Source organism: Chelonoidis abingdonii, chromosome 18 (genome assembly GCF_003597395.2).
Source record: "Chelonoidis abingdonii isolate Lonesome George chromosome 18, CheloAbing_2.0, whole genome shotgun sequence".
Taxonomy (NCBI): domain Eukaryota; kingdom Metazoa; phylum Chordata; order Testudines; family Testudinidae; genus Chelonoidis; species Chelonoidis abingdonii.
The window spans coordinates 3912528-3928888 of NC_133786.1; the positions used below are offsets into that span (position 1 = coordinate 3912528).

Below are 16361 nucleotides of genomic sequence, written 5' to 3' on the forward strand. Positions count from 1 at the left end.
TGGAGCCCATGGGTGGATCCATTGTGCAGAGCTCCCCTATCCCCAACGGTGGCTGGCTGCTCTTGGGCACCGGCAGCAGCCCTTGCACTCTCCCTCGTTCCATCATCAGGTGCCAACCGGAGCTTGCAATGGCCAGACCCTGGTTCTCCATCTCTAGCTGCACACTGAACTCCTTCATCCAGCCTCTGGCCAACTCATCTCTCCACAGGGTTCCTTGCATCCTCCTTTTAGGATACTTCTTGGTGCATAGAATTAGGATTCCCCTATCTGGTTCATCTCTGCTTCCATCTGTAACATTTATGTGCTGCAACTTCTTTCCTCCTAACCCCCAAAAGGAGGATGCCAGGATAACCCTGTGGAGAGATGAGTTGCCCGGCGGGTGGATGATCAGGGGGCTGGGGCACATGACTTACAAGGAGAGGCCAAGGGAACTGGGCTTGTTTAGCCTGCAGAAGAGAAGAATGAGGGAGGATTTGATAGCAGCCTTCAACTACCTGAAAGGGGGCTCCAAAGAGGATGGAACTCGGCTGTTCTCAGTGGTGGCAGATGACAAAACAAGGAGCAATGGTCTCAAGTTGCAGTGGGGGAGGTTTAGGTTGGATGTTAGGATACATTATTTCACTAGGAGGGTGGTGAAACACTGGAATGGGTTACCTAGAGAGGTGGTGGAATCTCTTTCCTTAGAGGTTTTTAAGGCCCAGCTTGACAAAGCCCTGGCTGGGATGATTTAGTTTGGGATTGGTCCTGCTTTGAGCAGAGGGTTGGACTAGGTGACCTCCTGAGGTCTCTTCCAACCCTAATCTTCTATGATAAAGGTCTCTCTTCTATTGGCCATCACTCTGTACATGTGGATGGGTGGCTGGCTGGACTGGCAGGCGGCACATTTGGGAATGCAATTCTGTGAAGCAAATAAATATATCTGTTGACCATTGACCTTGACCTGATCTTTGTTTTGAGTAAAACACAATCTATTTGCTAAGCATACATATAGAGATAACAATTGTTATTACTCCAACCGTAACAGCCAATAGAAGAACCAAAACACACCATTAAAAATAGGCTTAGCTATAGGCTTCAAGCATTCAGGGCTTAGAGTGAGGCCTAACTGGAATAAATATTATGTGCTTAAGCAAAGGTTATGAAATTTAGCAATATGCATCTTGTGATAGGTTAGCAATGCATTTTGTGATATATGCACAAACCACAAACAAGCAGATGGATAACTTTTGCAATAAGTTAACAACGGAGCTATCTGCATTGAAGTATCAAAACTATTGGGACATAAATTGATGCAAGTGCTTGCACTAGTGGTTGGAAGTTGAACTATGGTACCACCATACACAGGCAGGGCTGAAATCTTACCAAACATGGTCCCAGACACGAAAGGTTAAAATAGGAAAATGTGTATAAAATTGTGGTTATCCAGCCTGTTGTTGGGACACCAGGGGATGACATGGGACAGCCTTGCAGGATGCCAAAAAGGGCAGTCAGAACCAAAGGTCAGAGCAGGAGCAAACCTCAGGTTGGAAGTAGCAGAAGTGTTCACAGTCAGGTTCCAGGCCAGGGTCAGTCCAAGTCAGGAGGCAAAATCCAAATCAAGCTGAGGTCAAAGCCTGAACTTCAGGAGCAAAAAGCAGGAACAGCCATGGCAGCTACAGGATCGCCCCTTGGTTTTATATAGAGTAGACGGCCAATCAGGAGCCTTGAGACTGCTGTCTGTCAAACCCTTGAGGTGGAACAGCCCATGGGATGCATCCAAAGCAGATCATGGGAAGTAAAGAGCAGACTAGCCATAGCTTGGTGACAGCCTGGTGATGCTATCTACCTATTAGCACTACAGACCTGGGTTCTAGCCCCTATGGGTGCTCCATACAATGGATAGAAAGTTTGGCCCTGTACTCTTCTCCTGGGGTGGGTTCCACTTGTACTCTCCTCCATCTTTGTTTCTAATGGCCTAGAAGGTTGTAAGTCCCTACAATGTCATGTGGTAAGTATGAACAAAGCAAATACTTACAATTATGTACATTGATTTTTCTGTTACTTCAGGTATATTTATCTGCACCAACTCAAGCGCATGAAGTCTCTGTGTCCTTCACCAATTGCATCTTCTCATTTAACTGTAACCAGCTGCCTGAAAAAGAACTGGTTATTTGTGACCAGTGCGTGCTTCACCCCAATACGTACTTTTATCATTGTAATAACTGATCTGATTTTTTTCTTAATTAGAACCCAACGGGCCAACTGAGAGCTCCACAGTGACACAGTAACAGGTTTCACCCCTCATTCCCAGCAGCCGCCCGTGGCATTTTGCCACATCCCTCCCACTTGTGCCTTTGGCAAAATGCCCCTGTGGGGGAGGCAGGGCTGGGAAGCCGCCTGCCAGAGCCACTCACCTGGGCAGGGAACGTTCTGCTCTGGGCTGCATGGTGACCATTAGATTGTAATTAGCAATTACCCCAGCCCCTGGGGGTATAAATCCATCTCTGTCCTCCCCCAGGAGCCAGTGCGCCAGGTTTTCAGCCCCTGCACCGCTCCTCAGTCACCTGACACGACTGCACAGCTCCCCCTCGGCTCGGCAGAGAGAAAGCCAAAGATGAACAAGATCCTGGCTCTGGGTTTGCCAGCCCTGCTCTGCTTAGGAACGGGTAAGTCCTCAAACAAAATCCAACGAAGGGAGATTTCCACCCCTGATGGGGCAGATCCTCAGCTGGGGCCAGTCCAGTCAGCTGAAGTCTGGTCCGTGTTCTTTACCGAGGGCAATTCAATGACAACCACCTATTCTAGCTCAAGGGCAGCCTGTGCTCTGGCAGAGGGATATGGCTGGTCCCATGTGGCCGGGAAGCTGTTTTGGTGTCTGTGTCCAGGCACCAGTCTGAGCCTGGCTGCTTGTTTCCTATGCTCCCTTCTCTCTCCTCTCCCACAGCTGCAGCTCTCCAGTGCAACGGCTGTTTCATGATGCTGCGGGACGGCAGCTGTCTGCTAGGCAAACACACCTGCACAGCAGCTCGGGGGGAATCCTGCTTTACCCGTAAAATCACTATAGGTGAGTCTGGGAGGCCAAGGGCCCCTCGAAATGCAATTTAGGAACTGCCAGAGTGTGAGGGCAGAACACCTTACTCTAGAGTGACCCCTTCTGGCCAAGGTAGCAGCGGTGCTGGGGAGGGCCTCACAGCCCAACCTTCAGCCGGAGCATCTCTGCAGCTATTTTTAGTGCCATGGTCTGTCGGCCTGGCTCTGAGATTTGCTGCTGCTCGCTATGTGGGTTCCACGTTCGTCCCTTAATCAAGGGTGGTGACTACGGGGATGGCGACAGAGCAATCCGAGGTGTGACTCAAGCACTGTAGACAGGCCAGAGCTAGCGGTGATCTAGCTAGCTTGACTAACGCCAGCAGGGAAGCTGTGGCATCAGGGATGACAGCGCAACTAACCACCGGGTGGGCTCGTACGACCTGTGCTGACGTAGCTGCCCTGCTGTTGTGACTGGAGCTAGTTAGACCACCGCTAGCTCCGGCCAGTCTTCAGTCACGGCTCTGACTGCAGTGTAGACAGATGCTGTGACACTGTGACTGGCAGGGGTTGGTGTCCTCTGAGGACAGAGAGAGGGACCAGCAGGTGTCTTCCCTTGGAGCAGTGGGAGGGGAGTGGCAGGGGGAGACAGAGGAGCCCTGGACAGAGGGGAGGGCAGCTCAGCTGGGAGGAGGGGCCTGTCCCTGGCACCTGGCTCTGGTCTCTCTTTCCCTCTGCAGCGGGCTTTATTAGTCGTGTGGAGTGGGGCTGCACGTCCATCTGCGAGGATACAGAGATCACCAAAGACTACTACAAAGACACCACCCAGTGCTGCACAGATGCGGACTTCTGCAACATCCACAACCCCTTCCCCAAATTCTCCGATTATGCCTAAGAGGAGGCTGGCATTCAGGGCTGGCAGGAATGCCGTGTTCTCCCTTCACCCCACCCCCGGCTCTGGGTTAGTCACTCACGCCCCTCGCCTCATGTAAAACCCAGCAGGATCCAAGACCATCCCCTGGTGTCATCCTCAATCACATGCTCCTGTGGGCTACAAACTATATTTAAATTAAGAAATGAGCTCTACCCTCTGGCCCCGCCCCACTCCCCCTGGCCACACCCTGCTTTCCCTTGGCCCCTCCCCTTGCCTGGCTGCCCTCCTCCCATCTTGCTGTCCCAGCCCCAGCACGTGCTTTGCTGCTGTTCCATAGTTGAAGGTGCCCGTATTAGGGTGATACACCCTCCCCCACAGCTGTCATTTCAGAGTTGCTGCTGCCCCGTGAGAATATTAAGGGCCCCCCGCTTCCCCCACACATCGCTTTGTGCAGGGCACGCAGTTTGCCAGCTGGGGAGGCTACAGTGCATGCCAACCAGTGGACCCACTCAATTCTTCCTCCATGTTTCCCTGTACACTGGGCCCCAGGCAACTAGCTGGCAGAGCCATGCCTGGGACAGGAATCCGGAGAGTGGGGCACTCAGGGATTTCCTCCTCTGTAGCGTGCCCAGCTCCCTGCCTGGCTGATCCCCTGGAGCTCCCCCTGCCCCCGGAAATGAATCCTGCCCATCTCCCTGCTGTAATCCAAACCCCACTGTGCCTGGGGCAGTCTCTGGTCTCTGTGTGATCCTGGAATGGGGTCACTCTGTACAGATCACATCCTGCCATTCCATTCAGCCCCCCACACTCGTGCGGTGTCTCTGAAACGCTGCCTCCCTGCTGTGCCCAGGGTGTGATCCTGGCTTGCTGTTATTTGCAGCTGAGACTCTGCTGATGAAACACCTGCGCTTATCTCCTTCTTTGTTATATTTTCTCTTTTGTTTCCTTGTGCAATAAACCCTCTGTTTGTCCTTTGTTTCTTCATACTTGGTCAGGGGACAGTGTATTTTCGGACCCACATTTGGGACAATGGCATCTATCACCACCCCTATGTGTCCAAAGATGGCAGAGGTTCTGCTAGGACATCTCCCTCTGGTGGGTAAAGCAGAGTGCCTGGCGCTGGGGCATTACATCCAAGTTCTTCCCATTGGTAGGGCAGATCTAAGTGCAACTCTTAGGCCTCAGTGTTGGCAGCAAAAGGGATGGGTTCATTGTTCTCGGGGTTCCTTCCTTAGCTGACACTGATTTGATCCCCTCCCCAGAAACCAATGAAACTCTGTACCCGTCCCTGAGCACCCTTGGTGAGCAATTCTTTCCCATGCACCAGGACCAAGTCCAGGGGTTAAAACAAAGAGAACTTTATTAGGGGAGGCTGCCAACAGAATGAATATGGGGAACTCAGTAATGAACAAATTCTAAGGAGGTAAGATTCCCGCAGTCCCACCCTGAGTCCTGGAATGGCAAACGATATGCTAGCCCTGGCTGGGCCATTGGCAGAGGGGACCGAACCTGGTACCACTAGACTTTAAAGCATGAGCCGGGACTGCCTCAGCTGACAGACCCAGCCAGCTCTGTTAGCCACAGCTGTGGCAGGCTCATCAGGCTCTGTCTGACGCCCAGCCACCGCCAGAGGGACACGGAGCACTGCCCTGAGGGGTGTGGGTTACATGGGCCCCAGGCTCAGGGCTGGCACCGGGCATTCGGAGAAGCCTGGCGGATGGAGGGGAGAATGAGCAGTGCTCTCTGGTTGGCAGGCACAGTGCCCCATCCCTCAAATGTCAAGGGAGGGCACTGGAGCCTTCCCCACTGGCAAACTGCCCACTCAGTTCAGAGGCCTGCCCAGGGAGAGGGCCCTAGGGTGACCAGATGTCCCAATTTTACAGGGACAGTCCCGATTTTGGGGTCTTTTTCTTATATAGGCTCCTATTACCCCCACACACTCTGTCCCGACTTTTCACACTTGCTGTCCGGTCATACTAGAGGGCCCCTTAATGCTCTCAGGGCAGCAGGGGCTCTGAACAACAGCTGGGGGTGTCACCTTAACCCATGGCACCACAGCAAACCCAAGATCCAAGGGAGTCATAGTGCTGGGCCTGGGCCAGCGAGACACCGGGCGGGGGGGGGGGCAGGCAGGAGAGGGGTCAAAAAGGAGGGGGCCATGGGAGTGGGAGGGGTCATAGGACAGGAGAGGGCAGGCATGGCCCACAGCAGGTCTTGGATTCTGGTGGGTTTTTAATCAGGCTGGGGAAACCAGGAGAGAAACCAGGAGGGAAGAACGCGAACTTCTTCCAGAAGTGCAGTTGCCCCCCAAGTGAATGGGAAGTGAGGTGGTGAGCATGGCCCCTAGGCGTTGCAGAAGTCTTCAGTGCAGCAGTGGAAGACGTGATGGATGAATGTACCTCCAACTTGGTCCTGGCAATCTCTGAAGCAGCCCTGCTGTGAATAAAGGGGGAAGGTCCCTGGAAAAAGAGAGAGAACCATGAGTCCTCAGGGCTGGGTGAGAGGGACAGACGCCTCCTCCCTGGGACTGTGCCAGAGGAATCCAGTGTCTGGTCCGGCCCCCCAGCCAGAGCATCACCAGCTGAGCTCCCCTCCCTTCTGTCGATAGCCAGGAACCATGTCTCCTCTGTCACCTGCTACCATTCCCTTCCCACTGCTCCAGGGGAAGACACCTGCTGGTCCCATTCTCTGTCCTCGGGGACTCCCCATGCCTGCCCTTCCCTACGGCCCCATGTCACAGCCACCGTTCCGGACTAAGGGATGAACGTGGCTCCCTTTGGAGCTCCCCAGTGTCCTGACAGCTTGGCAGCCATGGGTCACTTGAGGCCCAGCAGAGACCCTCCTAGTCCCCACCCTCCCAGCAGCTGAGCTTGCTGCCCTCCAAAACCCTGAGCCCCAGAGGGGCATCTGTGTTCACTGAAAACACTAGCCAGGGGAGTGGGGGGCCTGCCTGCCACTCACACCTACCGAGGAGGAGTGTCTGGAGGTAGCAGGATTCCCCTGGACCTGCCTTGCACATGCTTTTCCCTGCAAGACACGTCTTGTTCGGCTGCCGTCTGACACACACGTGGCACAGGAGGGCGCCCGCTGAGTGACGGGAGAGAGAAGAGAATGACACAACTCACCAGGCACAGAGGGCCACTGGAGATGGGCGGGGAAATAGAGTCACCCGTCCGATCAGGAGCATGGTGACAGGGAGCTCTCATGTCCCTGTGTTATAGAAAGGCTGAGTGTAAATTGGCCTGGGGAGCTGACCGAGCCAAGCCCATGAAATAGAAACTCGTCAGGATACACACACTAGCTCTGCCTCTGTAATAATGCTATAAATAACTGACTTATGAATTCACCACAATTGTTCTAGTGGCTTTTCAGATTTTTAAAGGTACATCGCTGTGTTTGGAAAGTTTTTTCCTTTCTCTTTTGCTGTCCCAGGACCCAAAGAAACAGGTGTGGAAACTGACTAATTGACCGTACCCAGGAAATACTGAAACTGACTTAACAGAGGGCTTAGAAACACAAAGTAAATTGGGAGGAAATAGGAGAAAATACCTCTCTCTCTGATCCTTTCAGTTACAATGAACTTTTATTCTATTAGTTAACAATATTTCAGACAGTGTGATTCCTATGTGAAGGGTGAATCAAATCAATCTGAAGACCCATTCCAGTTTTTCAGTGTTGCTTATGAAAGAGTTAGTGAATATTTTAAAGTGTGTGTGGGGAAAAAAAACCATTCAGCATGAATCTGAAGGAGGTCAGCAGCCAGTCAGATCCTTGTGGCAGCACATAATTTCTCTTACCCCTATAATTTTATTAAAAATTTAAAATAATGTGAAAATCACAAAGTGACACATGTAAGTGATTGGCACTGGCTGCCGCTCGCCATTTTGCAATACACATTGCACAGTTCTTTGTCCTGGAGAAATGTACTGGCAATATGCACTGCACAGGTCAGCTCAAAATCTTCCTCACTCGTTACACAAAAGGGCTCGGTCTCTCTCTGCTAACTGCCTGGATTCAGCGCAGATGGACTTCGCGACTGCCAGAGGCGCTTCTAACAAGCTCATGGCCATGCTGTATTTGGCCATATTTGGGAAGCATGTCGCTGGTTTTCAAAACTCAACAGCCCTGTCTCAGTCTTGCGAACCCATCCACTTACCTGTATTGGCTTCAGAACACTGCTGATATTATCTGTCCCTATGCAGGTCCATCCCTAGGCCAGCCTGGCTTTGCCAAGGCATCTGTCACTAATGCAGAGCACAGGCTGTTCTTACGCTACAGTGTGAATCCCCCTCCCTAACCAACAAAACCAGCTCCTCTGCTGCTGTACATTATCTTAGCTAGCTCCACTGATGTCGATGGGCCAGCTCCCCGATGGAGCTGACGGGGTGAATTGGTCGGTTTCATTTGGGAACTTACCCATTGAGAAGTACAGCAGGGTTGTGAAAAGAGGAATCAGCATCTTGTTCATCCTTCGTTTTCTCTCCATCAAGCAGAGGCGGAAGCGGGATGATGTGCTGGGCGAGTGAGAGCCCAGGCAGGGGTGCAGGGCAGCGCGCGGAGTACAGCACACCTCAAACACCAGCCAGAGTTATATTACCACTGGCGGAGGCCGGGCAGCAGCCAATCAGGGTCCATCCTGCAGGAAACACCCAGGTTTTTCTGATTAATAGTCATATCCCAAGATTGGATTGAATGGTGAGTCCAGGAGCAGAGTGATTCCTGCTCAGGTGACCAGCTCTGGGCAGGCAGCTGCCCACCCTTCCCAAAGGTTGAGGTTGGACTGGGCTGGTGCCAGTCACCCAGGGCTGCCATACGGTACCTACCAATGTCCACAGAACACAAATGGTCTTTTTTAAGAATTAAACTTATTGTCCAATTACTGTGAATAAAACCTTCCAACCAGGCCCGATGCACAGCTGGCAGCTGAGTTTGCGTGGCCGAGACACACTCTGCCACCCCCAGGGAAAGGGGAGCCGGCTGCAATAGAGGAGGCCACAGCAGACTGGCAGCCCCTTGAAAATCCCGCTGCTGGGATGTGGAGGGCAGCAGAGCTAATGGCTCCAGCAACAGAGAATGCCCTGGCCACAGGCAGAGTCCCACCAGCTGTTAGAAAGAGGCAGTTTGTGTCTCAGTTACCAGCAGGGCAATTGGGAGCTGGGATGGGGGATCAGGACTATGGTGGGACAATGGGCATTGGCAGACAGGACAAGAAGCTCACAAACAAACCTGCAGAAGTCACTGCCAGTGCCTGGGTTTGTGTCTTTACTCTGCCCCAAATGGCTCTGAGAATGGGGAGCAGCAGCACCCCCCTCAGCTCATGCACTTGGAAAGGTGCAAACTCCTCCAACCACACTGCCTGTGCCCTCTCATCCCCAGCGAACAGAACTCTATGGCCTGAGATCCGCTCTCCTGAGCCTGACCACTGCAAAGGACACCGAGGGAACATGCTGGGAACGTGGGCGGCAGATTTCCATCAGTATTTTTAGCCCAGCAGCGGAGGCAGCGCAGGATCAGATGGATCCAATTCATTTAGGGACAGAGTCTGTGGCTCAGCCCGTCCCAGGTTCACTCTAAGCCCAGCACAGTAGGATGCCCCTGTATGGGGTAGTTTGTACTGTCTCAGACACACGGTATTTAGTCTTGACACACTGGCTGCTGGAGGCCAATGACCGGGCCCCAGAGGGACCTCACTGGTATTAGCCAAGGCATCCAACTCAAACAATGACATTCCACCTCCTGAAACACTCCCTTCCTGGTAGTTTCAACTGGACAGGGGAAGACATCATCAAGTCCTGTCCTAAACCTGGGCTGTGTTCAACTAAAAAGCTGCCCTGTTCTGCCCCAGAGGAGGCTGCATATTCCAGCCTTAGGTGAAGGGGCTCGTAGCACCACCTAATGTTATGGTTGCCAAAGACATCTCATTATAGGGCTCCATTTTCAGTTGCTGACATCTTTGCCAAACTTTAGCTAGTTAGACTGACATTTACTATGATGGGTGTCTGCCTCTGGCTGAACTTTCCTGGAAAGTTTCATCCAAAATGGTCCAGCTCTTTCTGAGAACAAGGCTAGGGGAAGTTAGACATAAAGGTAGCTCTGCAACAGGGTTCCCAGGGAGGTTGTGGAATCCCCATCAGTGGAAGTTTTTCAAAAACAGGTTGGACAAACACCTGTCATGGATGGTGTAGGCTGTCTTGGTCCTGCCTCAGTGCCAGAGGTGGACTTGATGACCTGTGAAGGTTCTTCCCAGCCCTACACTTCTGTGATTCTATGTGGGGCTACGAGGTTTCCCTGAGACTGACTGTAAAACATAGAGGCTGTGTGTGCCAGCACCCAGCAGGCAAGACAGGCAGGAGCGAGCATGGTCCTGACAAGAAGTTGAGTGACAGGGTTTCTGTTTGGGCACAGTGTCGGCTGGAAATGCAGACTTGGGTTTCCGTGCAAAGAAACTACCTGCTGTTTGATTCTGCTTTGTTTAGAGAAATAGGACTTTGTGGCCAGTCTTTTTACTAAACAGAATTGCACCAAAGAAATACCTGACTCTAGCATCAGTCTCTCCTCCTAATGGAAATGACACACAAAGTCTCAAATACCAGCTAACCACTTAGACCAAAATGGGTAACAGGTTTGCATTCACACAGGCTGTAGCGGGAGGTGCATCCCTGTCTGTGCTGGCAGGGGGAGGGGTACTGCCAGAGATGCTTCCAGATGTTGTGCGCGTGGAGGTGGGGTGGGGGGTGTTGTACCTCTTCACTCTGTATGAGGGGGGCTCTGTCTCATTTGCGCATTTCAGGATTCATAGTACTTAAACCATCACATCTCATTAGAGAGTCGTCAGGAACTAGTCAATGCCTCCTCCAGAGACACACAGCTACCAAACCCTTTAAAAAATGCAAGAGCTTGCCCAGTTCTCACCACGCCAACCCCATCCCAGTAGATCTGTCCAATGGCTGCCCCGTGTCCAACCTCCTATAATAATTGAGAAGGTCGTAACCACGCTGGTCCAACAATATGTAGCCTACCAGCAGGGTTCAGACCAGGGCACAGCAGAGACAGCCCCCGTGGCACTGAAAGCTGACACCCTTGTGACCGGGGACGCAGGTCAGCTCTCCTCTATGCCCATGTTGCTGGCATAGTGCACCATAAGGTGCTGCTACCCACCAACACAGTATCACAGGAATAGCTGAGCCAGCACTGCATGGGCTCCAATCAGCTTCTGCAGCAGAACTCAGAACGGTGGTGGGGAATGACACCTCTCCAAAGGCCCCGCTGTGGGTCCCACAGGGATCCCTCCCATCCCTGCTCTTCTTCAATGATTGGGAAAAAGCGTGAGATGCCAGTATGGTGCCCCATGACACTCAACCCTGTTTCTCCCTCTCAGCTCATGCACCCACAGCTACTGCTAACCTATCAGGATGCCTACAGGAAAACAGCTCCTGGTGAACCGCAGCTGGCTCCAGCTGAACCCCTTTTCATCCCCTCTCCTGCCCTTTTCACTCTGAATGGTCCTGACCCTGCAAACCTCTGCAGGGGTGCGGGCCCACGTGTCCTTGCGGTGTCCTACCAAAGTCAGGGAGGAAAAGGGCCACACGAGCAGATCCCATAGAGTCCAATCCTGCCAGATGCTCCAGGCACTGCTAGTAGCACCCCCCAACTAGGCTGGCACTGAATGTCTCGTTCTTTTCCATAACACTCCTTCCCCTCCTGAGGGGCCTCCGCAAAGGGACGCTGGGTGTCCCTGTCACACACAGATGTGGCCGATAATGGGAACTTGCTGTACACACACTGCTCTGATGCGTGTAATGAACAGCCTTAAAAAAAACTTCACCTCAGTGGGCCAGATGCTGAGCCCTGGGCCACTGGGGTTGATGGGAAGGGACTCTGGGCTCACACGTGTGTACTGAGCTCAGGCTCTGGCCCGCAAAGTAACTCGGAATCGGATCCCATGTTATCTTCTCTCCCTCAGTTATACCAGCCTGTCCTGACACAAGTCAGTGCCTTCCCATAGTACATTCCTTCATCCAGCAGGACTGCAGGGTCTTTCAGCCAGTTTGTCTCCACCATCCCTCTGCCCTTCAGCCAAATTTAGTCTCTGATTAGCACATCTCTGGAGGGAGAGCCACTCATCTGGGCAGGGAGTGTCTAGCCTCCTGTCTGTGATACGACAAGAGTCCAACAAGTAAGTTCCCAGGAGTACATCTTGGTTCCTCCCAGGACTGGCCCTTGCCCTGGGGGTATAAATCCAGCTCTGCCCTGCCCAGCAGCCACTGAGCAAGGTTTGCAGTCCCAGGTTCCCCACTCACCCCACATGACTGCAGCTTTACTGCGACGAAGCTAAAGATGAACAAGCTCTTGGCTTCTCTGCCCTGCTCTGCTGTGTCCCAGGTGAGTCCCTGAAACAAAACGGGAGGGGCTGGGGAAATAACTGGCAACTAGTGGGAAGTCGATCATGCTGTGTCATTTTGCCCTCTCCAGCTGTGCCCATAACGTCCCTGCCAATGGGATTGGCCCTTTACACTTTCCAAGGCCGTTCTGCTGCGCTGGGGCATAAAACCTCCCTGTTTCAGGGTTTACTCCACACTACTTGTAAATTAACACAGGAATCAGAGGCTCAAAATTTCCCCAGCACCTCCGGGAGTGACTGTCCAGCCCATTCCTTAACAGCAGCAAGTGCCTGCGCTGCAGAGGCAGGATTCCTGGCAGGCCCAGGGAATAGGGGTAGCTGAGTGGAATTATCTGTCCTGTGCTATACAGGAGGTCAGACTATATGATCTATGTTCCCTTCTGGTTTTAAAATCTAGTCTCTATGAACTGGATCTTTCCAAGGTCTGCAAGCAGCAGATTGCAACACCGCCCCCACACACACACACACACACTCACATTGTGCTAGTTCATTCCATGCACTATCCAAGCTGCCTGTCGAGGGCATGGGGGTGCCTCTGGAGACATGGAACACAATTAACAGAGCGGTCCAGCAGTTACTGTCCTTGTGTTGTATGCACAGAGCATTGCACAAAATGCTCCTGCAACTCACTGCTGGATGGCGACTAACAGTGTTTGTCTCCTGTGTAACCAAACCCCTGCCAGAAGCTGGCAACTGGCTTCCTGTGGGCTCTGGAGACACTGCTTAGAGGTCGTGGGGAGAGTCACTGGTTGCCAGAGACCCTCTCTACACCACAGCCCCCACTTGTCTGTGTTATATGCCTCCGTCCTTAGGGATTGGAAACCAACTATTGCCCAGCCTTACCTCCTGTGTAACACACTTGCTTCCCCCTAGAGGAGGGACACTGGCATGGGCTACTGCCAGCCCAGGGAAGGATTTAATCACAAGCTGACTCTTTTGCCTGTCTTGCTTCTCCACAGGTCTCTTCTTTGGGTCCATCTGCATCCAACACACTCTTTGTGGGGCTGTCTTTGTTGTCACATGACACTCTGTCCATGGCAGGTGCATGGGGAATTCTGTGGCCTTGACCCCTAACTGATTCCTGTCTGGCTCCGTGTGGGTTTTTCCTCCTTTTTCCTGCAGCTGAAGCCCTTCGATGTACTGTTTGCCAAAACAAGATACCCATCTTTGGCTGCATCAAAGGATTGGGCATCTGCCACTCTGCGCCAGGGTTACCCTGCAAATACATCAGAGTCTTTACTAGAATGTATGTCCCGAAACAGGCACTTGCCAGGGTGTGGCTTATATCAACTCACTCTGCCTCTCTCTGTTGGGCCCCAAATGAAATATTCCTTAGTGCCCCCCTCGTGGCCAAGGAATGAGATGAGTCTCGCCTTCTGGCTGGGTGTCCAGGCAAGGGCTCTCGGAGCAATCTACACAGCATTCTGTTTAACCCCTGCTTGCAGAACTGTAGGGTGAGGAGCTTGGAGTGACAGTAATGGGCTGTGAAGAGCTACTTCCCTCTCGCCAAGGAGGGTCTATCCTAGGGCCAAGACGGGAAGAGGGCTGGCTTTGGAAAGGTGGCTTAACTGCATGCACACCAAGCCAGCAGGACCCATGAGGATCAATGAAGACACCCATGGCCAAAGGGGGCCTTATTCACGAGTCCCAGCCCAGCTACAGACCATGCAGTGCCATAATGGGTGCACTGCACTAGCAAACGAGGGGAGCTGCCCGGGCAGAGGACACAGACTGAGCACTTCTTTAGAGCCTCCCCCATCCCAAGAATCTTAAACAGTGAAACGAACGAAAGGAAGCTACATGCTGCCTGTGAGGCAGGTGAGAAGACTATATAGGAAATATCACCCAGTTCTGAAAGGCAGGCACCTTAGGGACCATGGCAGCTGTTTAACCAGGGACAGCACTTTAAGGCAGGAAATGAAGAATGTGGTAGCCCAGTGAAATGACATTGGGAACAGTCCACTCAAAGGTCACGTGTGGCTGGGAAACCAACGTTTACTTCCTTCTTCGTATCAGAGGCAACATGAGAGCTTCAGTGCACATCTGGGAGCACTTCAGACCTAATTCCCGACTTGGACTAGTGAGGGGGCAGGGGTGTTCAGCACGGCTCCCAGCACTAAGTAATTGGCTTAGCTTTTTGTCCCCATCTCCAGTGGGTACCCAAACAGTGAGCTCACAGAGTAGGACTGAAGAATGTTGGTTAGTTGCCATGCTATTGTTGGGAGTGGTCCTTTGGAGAAGACTTTAAACCAAGCTCTAGTCTCCTCCAGCAGAATTTGGCCATTTTCCCCAGCAGAGTTATATGGATAACCCCATGGGTCCTGATCTTTAATGATCCATATGTGTTCACACAGTACAGTGAGGCAACAAGAGCAGTTCTTTAATTCCATGTTCTTTTGAGGGTCAGCACTCTGTCATCTCTTTCTTGGCCCATTTGTCTTGGTGGCCTAAATGTTAGATCTAACCCTAAAAGCAGAGTGAGAGGAAATCAATGCATAAACTAATTCTGGTTAGACACTCCACCTTTGCCACTGAATTGGACTCAGCAGGCACTTGTGAAACTCTTGGAAAGAGTCCTTATTCCTGGGTGCATTGTCCTGATGTGTTTTCCCTCCCTACACAGCAGGCATCCAGTTTTCTTCACAGGCAGACTGTGCTATGCAAGGCGACAAATGCAACATCATGGAGCCAACGAAGACTGGTCACCGTCTAATTTCCTGTTGCAACACTGACTTCTGCAACAATTAGAACTTCTAACAGCACCAATGTAGATCTCTACCTCATGGAATTGCGGGGCCTGTGTCCTCCATGCTATAGGGATCCCAAGTCCCTCTCTCATCCCTCATCTCAGGCTTCAAGATGCCTCCACAATCCAAGACCAACATGTAGGACCTCACTGCCTTTATGGTGCTAATTTGACACATTCAAAATTATCCTAAGTCTGAAAACTCTTGCTATACATGGCACTAACAGGCTCTCTACCAGACTGACTCAGCCACAATAGAGCTGGGGGCTCATATACCTCCGCCTTACTAAGCGGAGATCCCATTTACCTGCATTCACACCCATGTCCCCACCTCACTGATTATCCTATTTCACCATTTCCTCAGGCAACAGATAGTAATTTGGGCTAGTGGTGAGAGCACAGGCTAGGAACTCTGGAGTTCCAGCTCTACTAGTTGTATCCTAGGGCAGGTCCTCTTACCTTTGCACGTCTTACGCCTTGTTTATGCTAGGAGATTTGCACTAGTTTACCCAAATCAATTTAAAATCTATTTAAAACTAATGCAACCTTTAACATCAGTACATTTAAACCTGTGAAACTCATTTAAATCACTTTAGTTTGCATCAGTAATTACTGAGGTAAGCTAAAAAGATGCAAGTTAAACCAATTTAAGTGCATCTACATTAGGGGCTTGCACCAGCTTACCTACGCCAATTTCGCTCTTGAATCGATTTAGCTGATAAGGAATTAACTTCAGTTTGGTTGGTAAAAGCACTCAAACTGAAATAAAAGTGCCTATGCAAGAGAGACTGACATTCAAGCAATCTCCACGTATCCAGAGCCAGCAGCTGGTGTAACATTTCAGCAGTCTCTGAAATATTGTTGGTGTACTGAACGTGTATCAGTTCGCCTACGATATTGTGCTGCTGAACTGTGAACTTTGCTTCGCTTGGATTTCTCTACTTTGTTTCCTGGTCTATAAACCCCATTATTGCTAAATTGAAATCTCAGCCGTTCTGATTTGTATCAGGGGTCCCCCTTGCATATGCCAGGCAGCCTTCTGCTGTCTCCTAAGCATTCTCATGCCAAAAAACCCTACACCACTCTTGGCCAGATATAGTCTATTCATTTAAATCAGAGTCCTCATTTGACCTCTGTTTTGGGAGACTACATAAGATGGCCCGGGAGCCTGTATCAGGAATATGTAAACCTTTTCTTTCAAATTTATGGCTAAAGCTAGGAATGAAGCAGTCACAAAACAAAACGTGTTGCTAAACCACTGCTTGAAAACTGGCAGTGTCATACCTGACTTCGGTCATTACGGGAGCGAGCTTTGAACTGCTCCTTTACTGCCA

General features: G+C 51.5%; 2 protein-coding genes across 2 annotated transcripts; one reads left to right on the plus strand and one right to left on the minus strand.

The window, feature by feature from the left end:
• The first annotated feature begins 2593 nt into the window (after positions 1 to 2593).
• On the plus strand, positions 2594 to 3901 carry LOC116818801 (acrosomal protein SP-10). Its single transcript, XM_032770030.1, has 3 exons — positions 2594 to 2645; positions 2924 to 3043; positions 3747 to 3901. Exons 1-3 carry the CDS (start codon positions 2594 to 2596, stop codon positions 3899 to 3901), a joined length of 327 nt encoding a protein of 108 aa, XP_032625921.1.
• A 2192-nt stretch (positions 3902 to 6093) lies between these two features.
• Positions 6094 to 8450, minus strand: LOC116818776 (uncharacterized). Its single transcript, XM_032769993.2, has 3 exons — positions 8297 to 8450; positions 6848 to 6967; positions 6094 to 6339 (listed from the first exon to the last, which is right to left on the minus strand). The coding sequence occupies exons 1-3, from the start codon at positions 8364 to 8366 to the stop codon at positions 6224 to 6226; spliced, it is 306 nt and encodes a 101-aa protein (XP_032625884.1). The 5' UTR covers positions 8367 to 8450; the 3' UTR covers positions 6094 to 6223.
• Positions 8451 to 16361: the final 7911 nt, after the last annotated feature.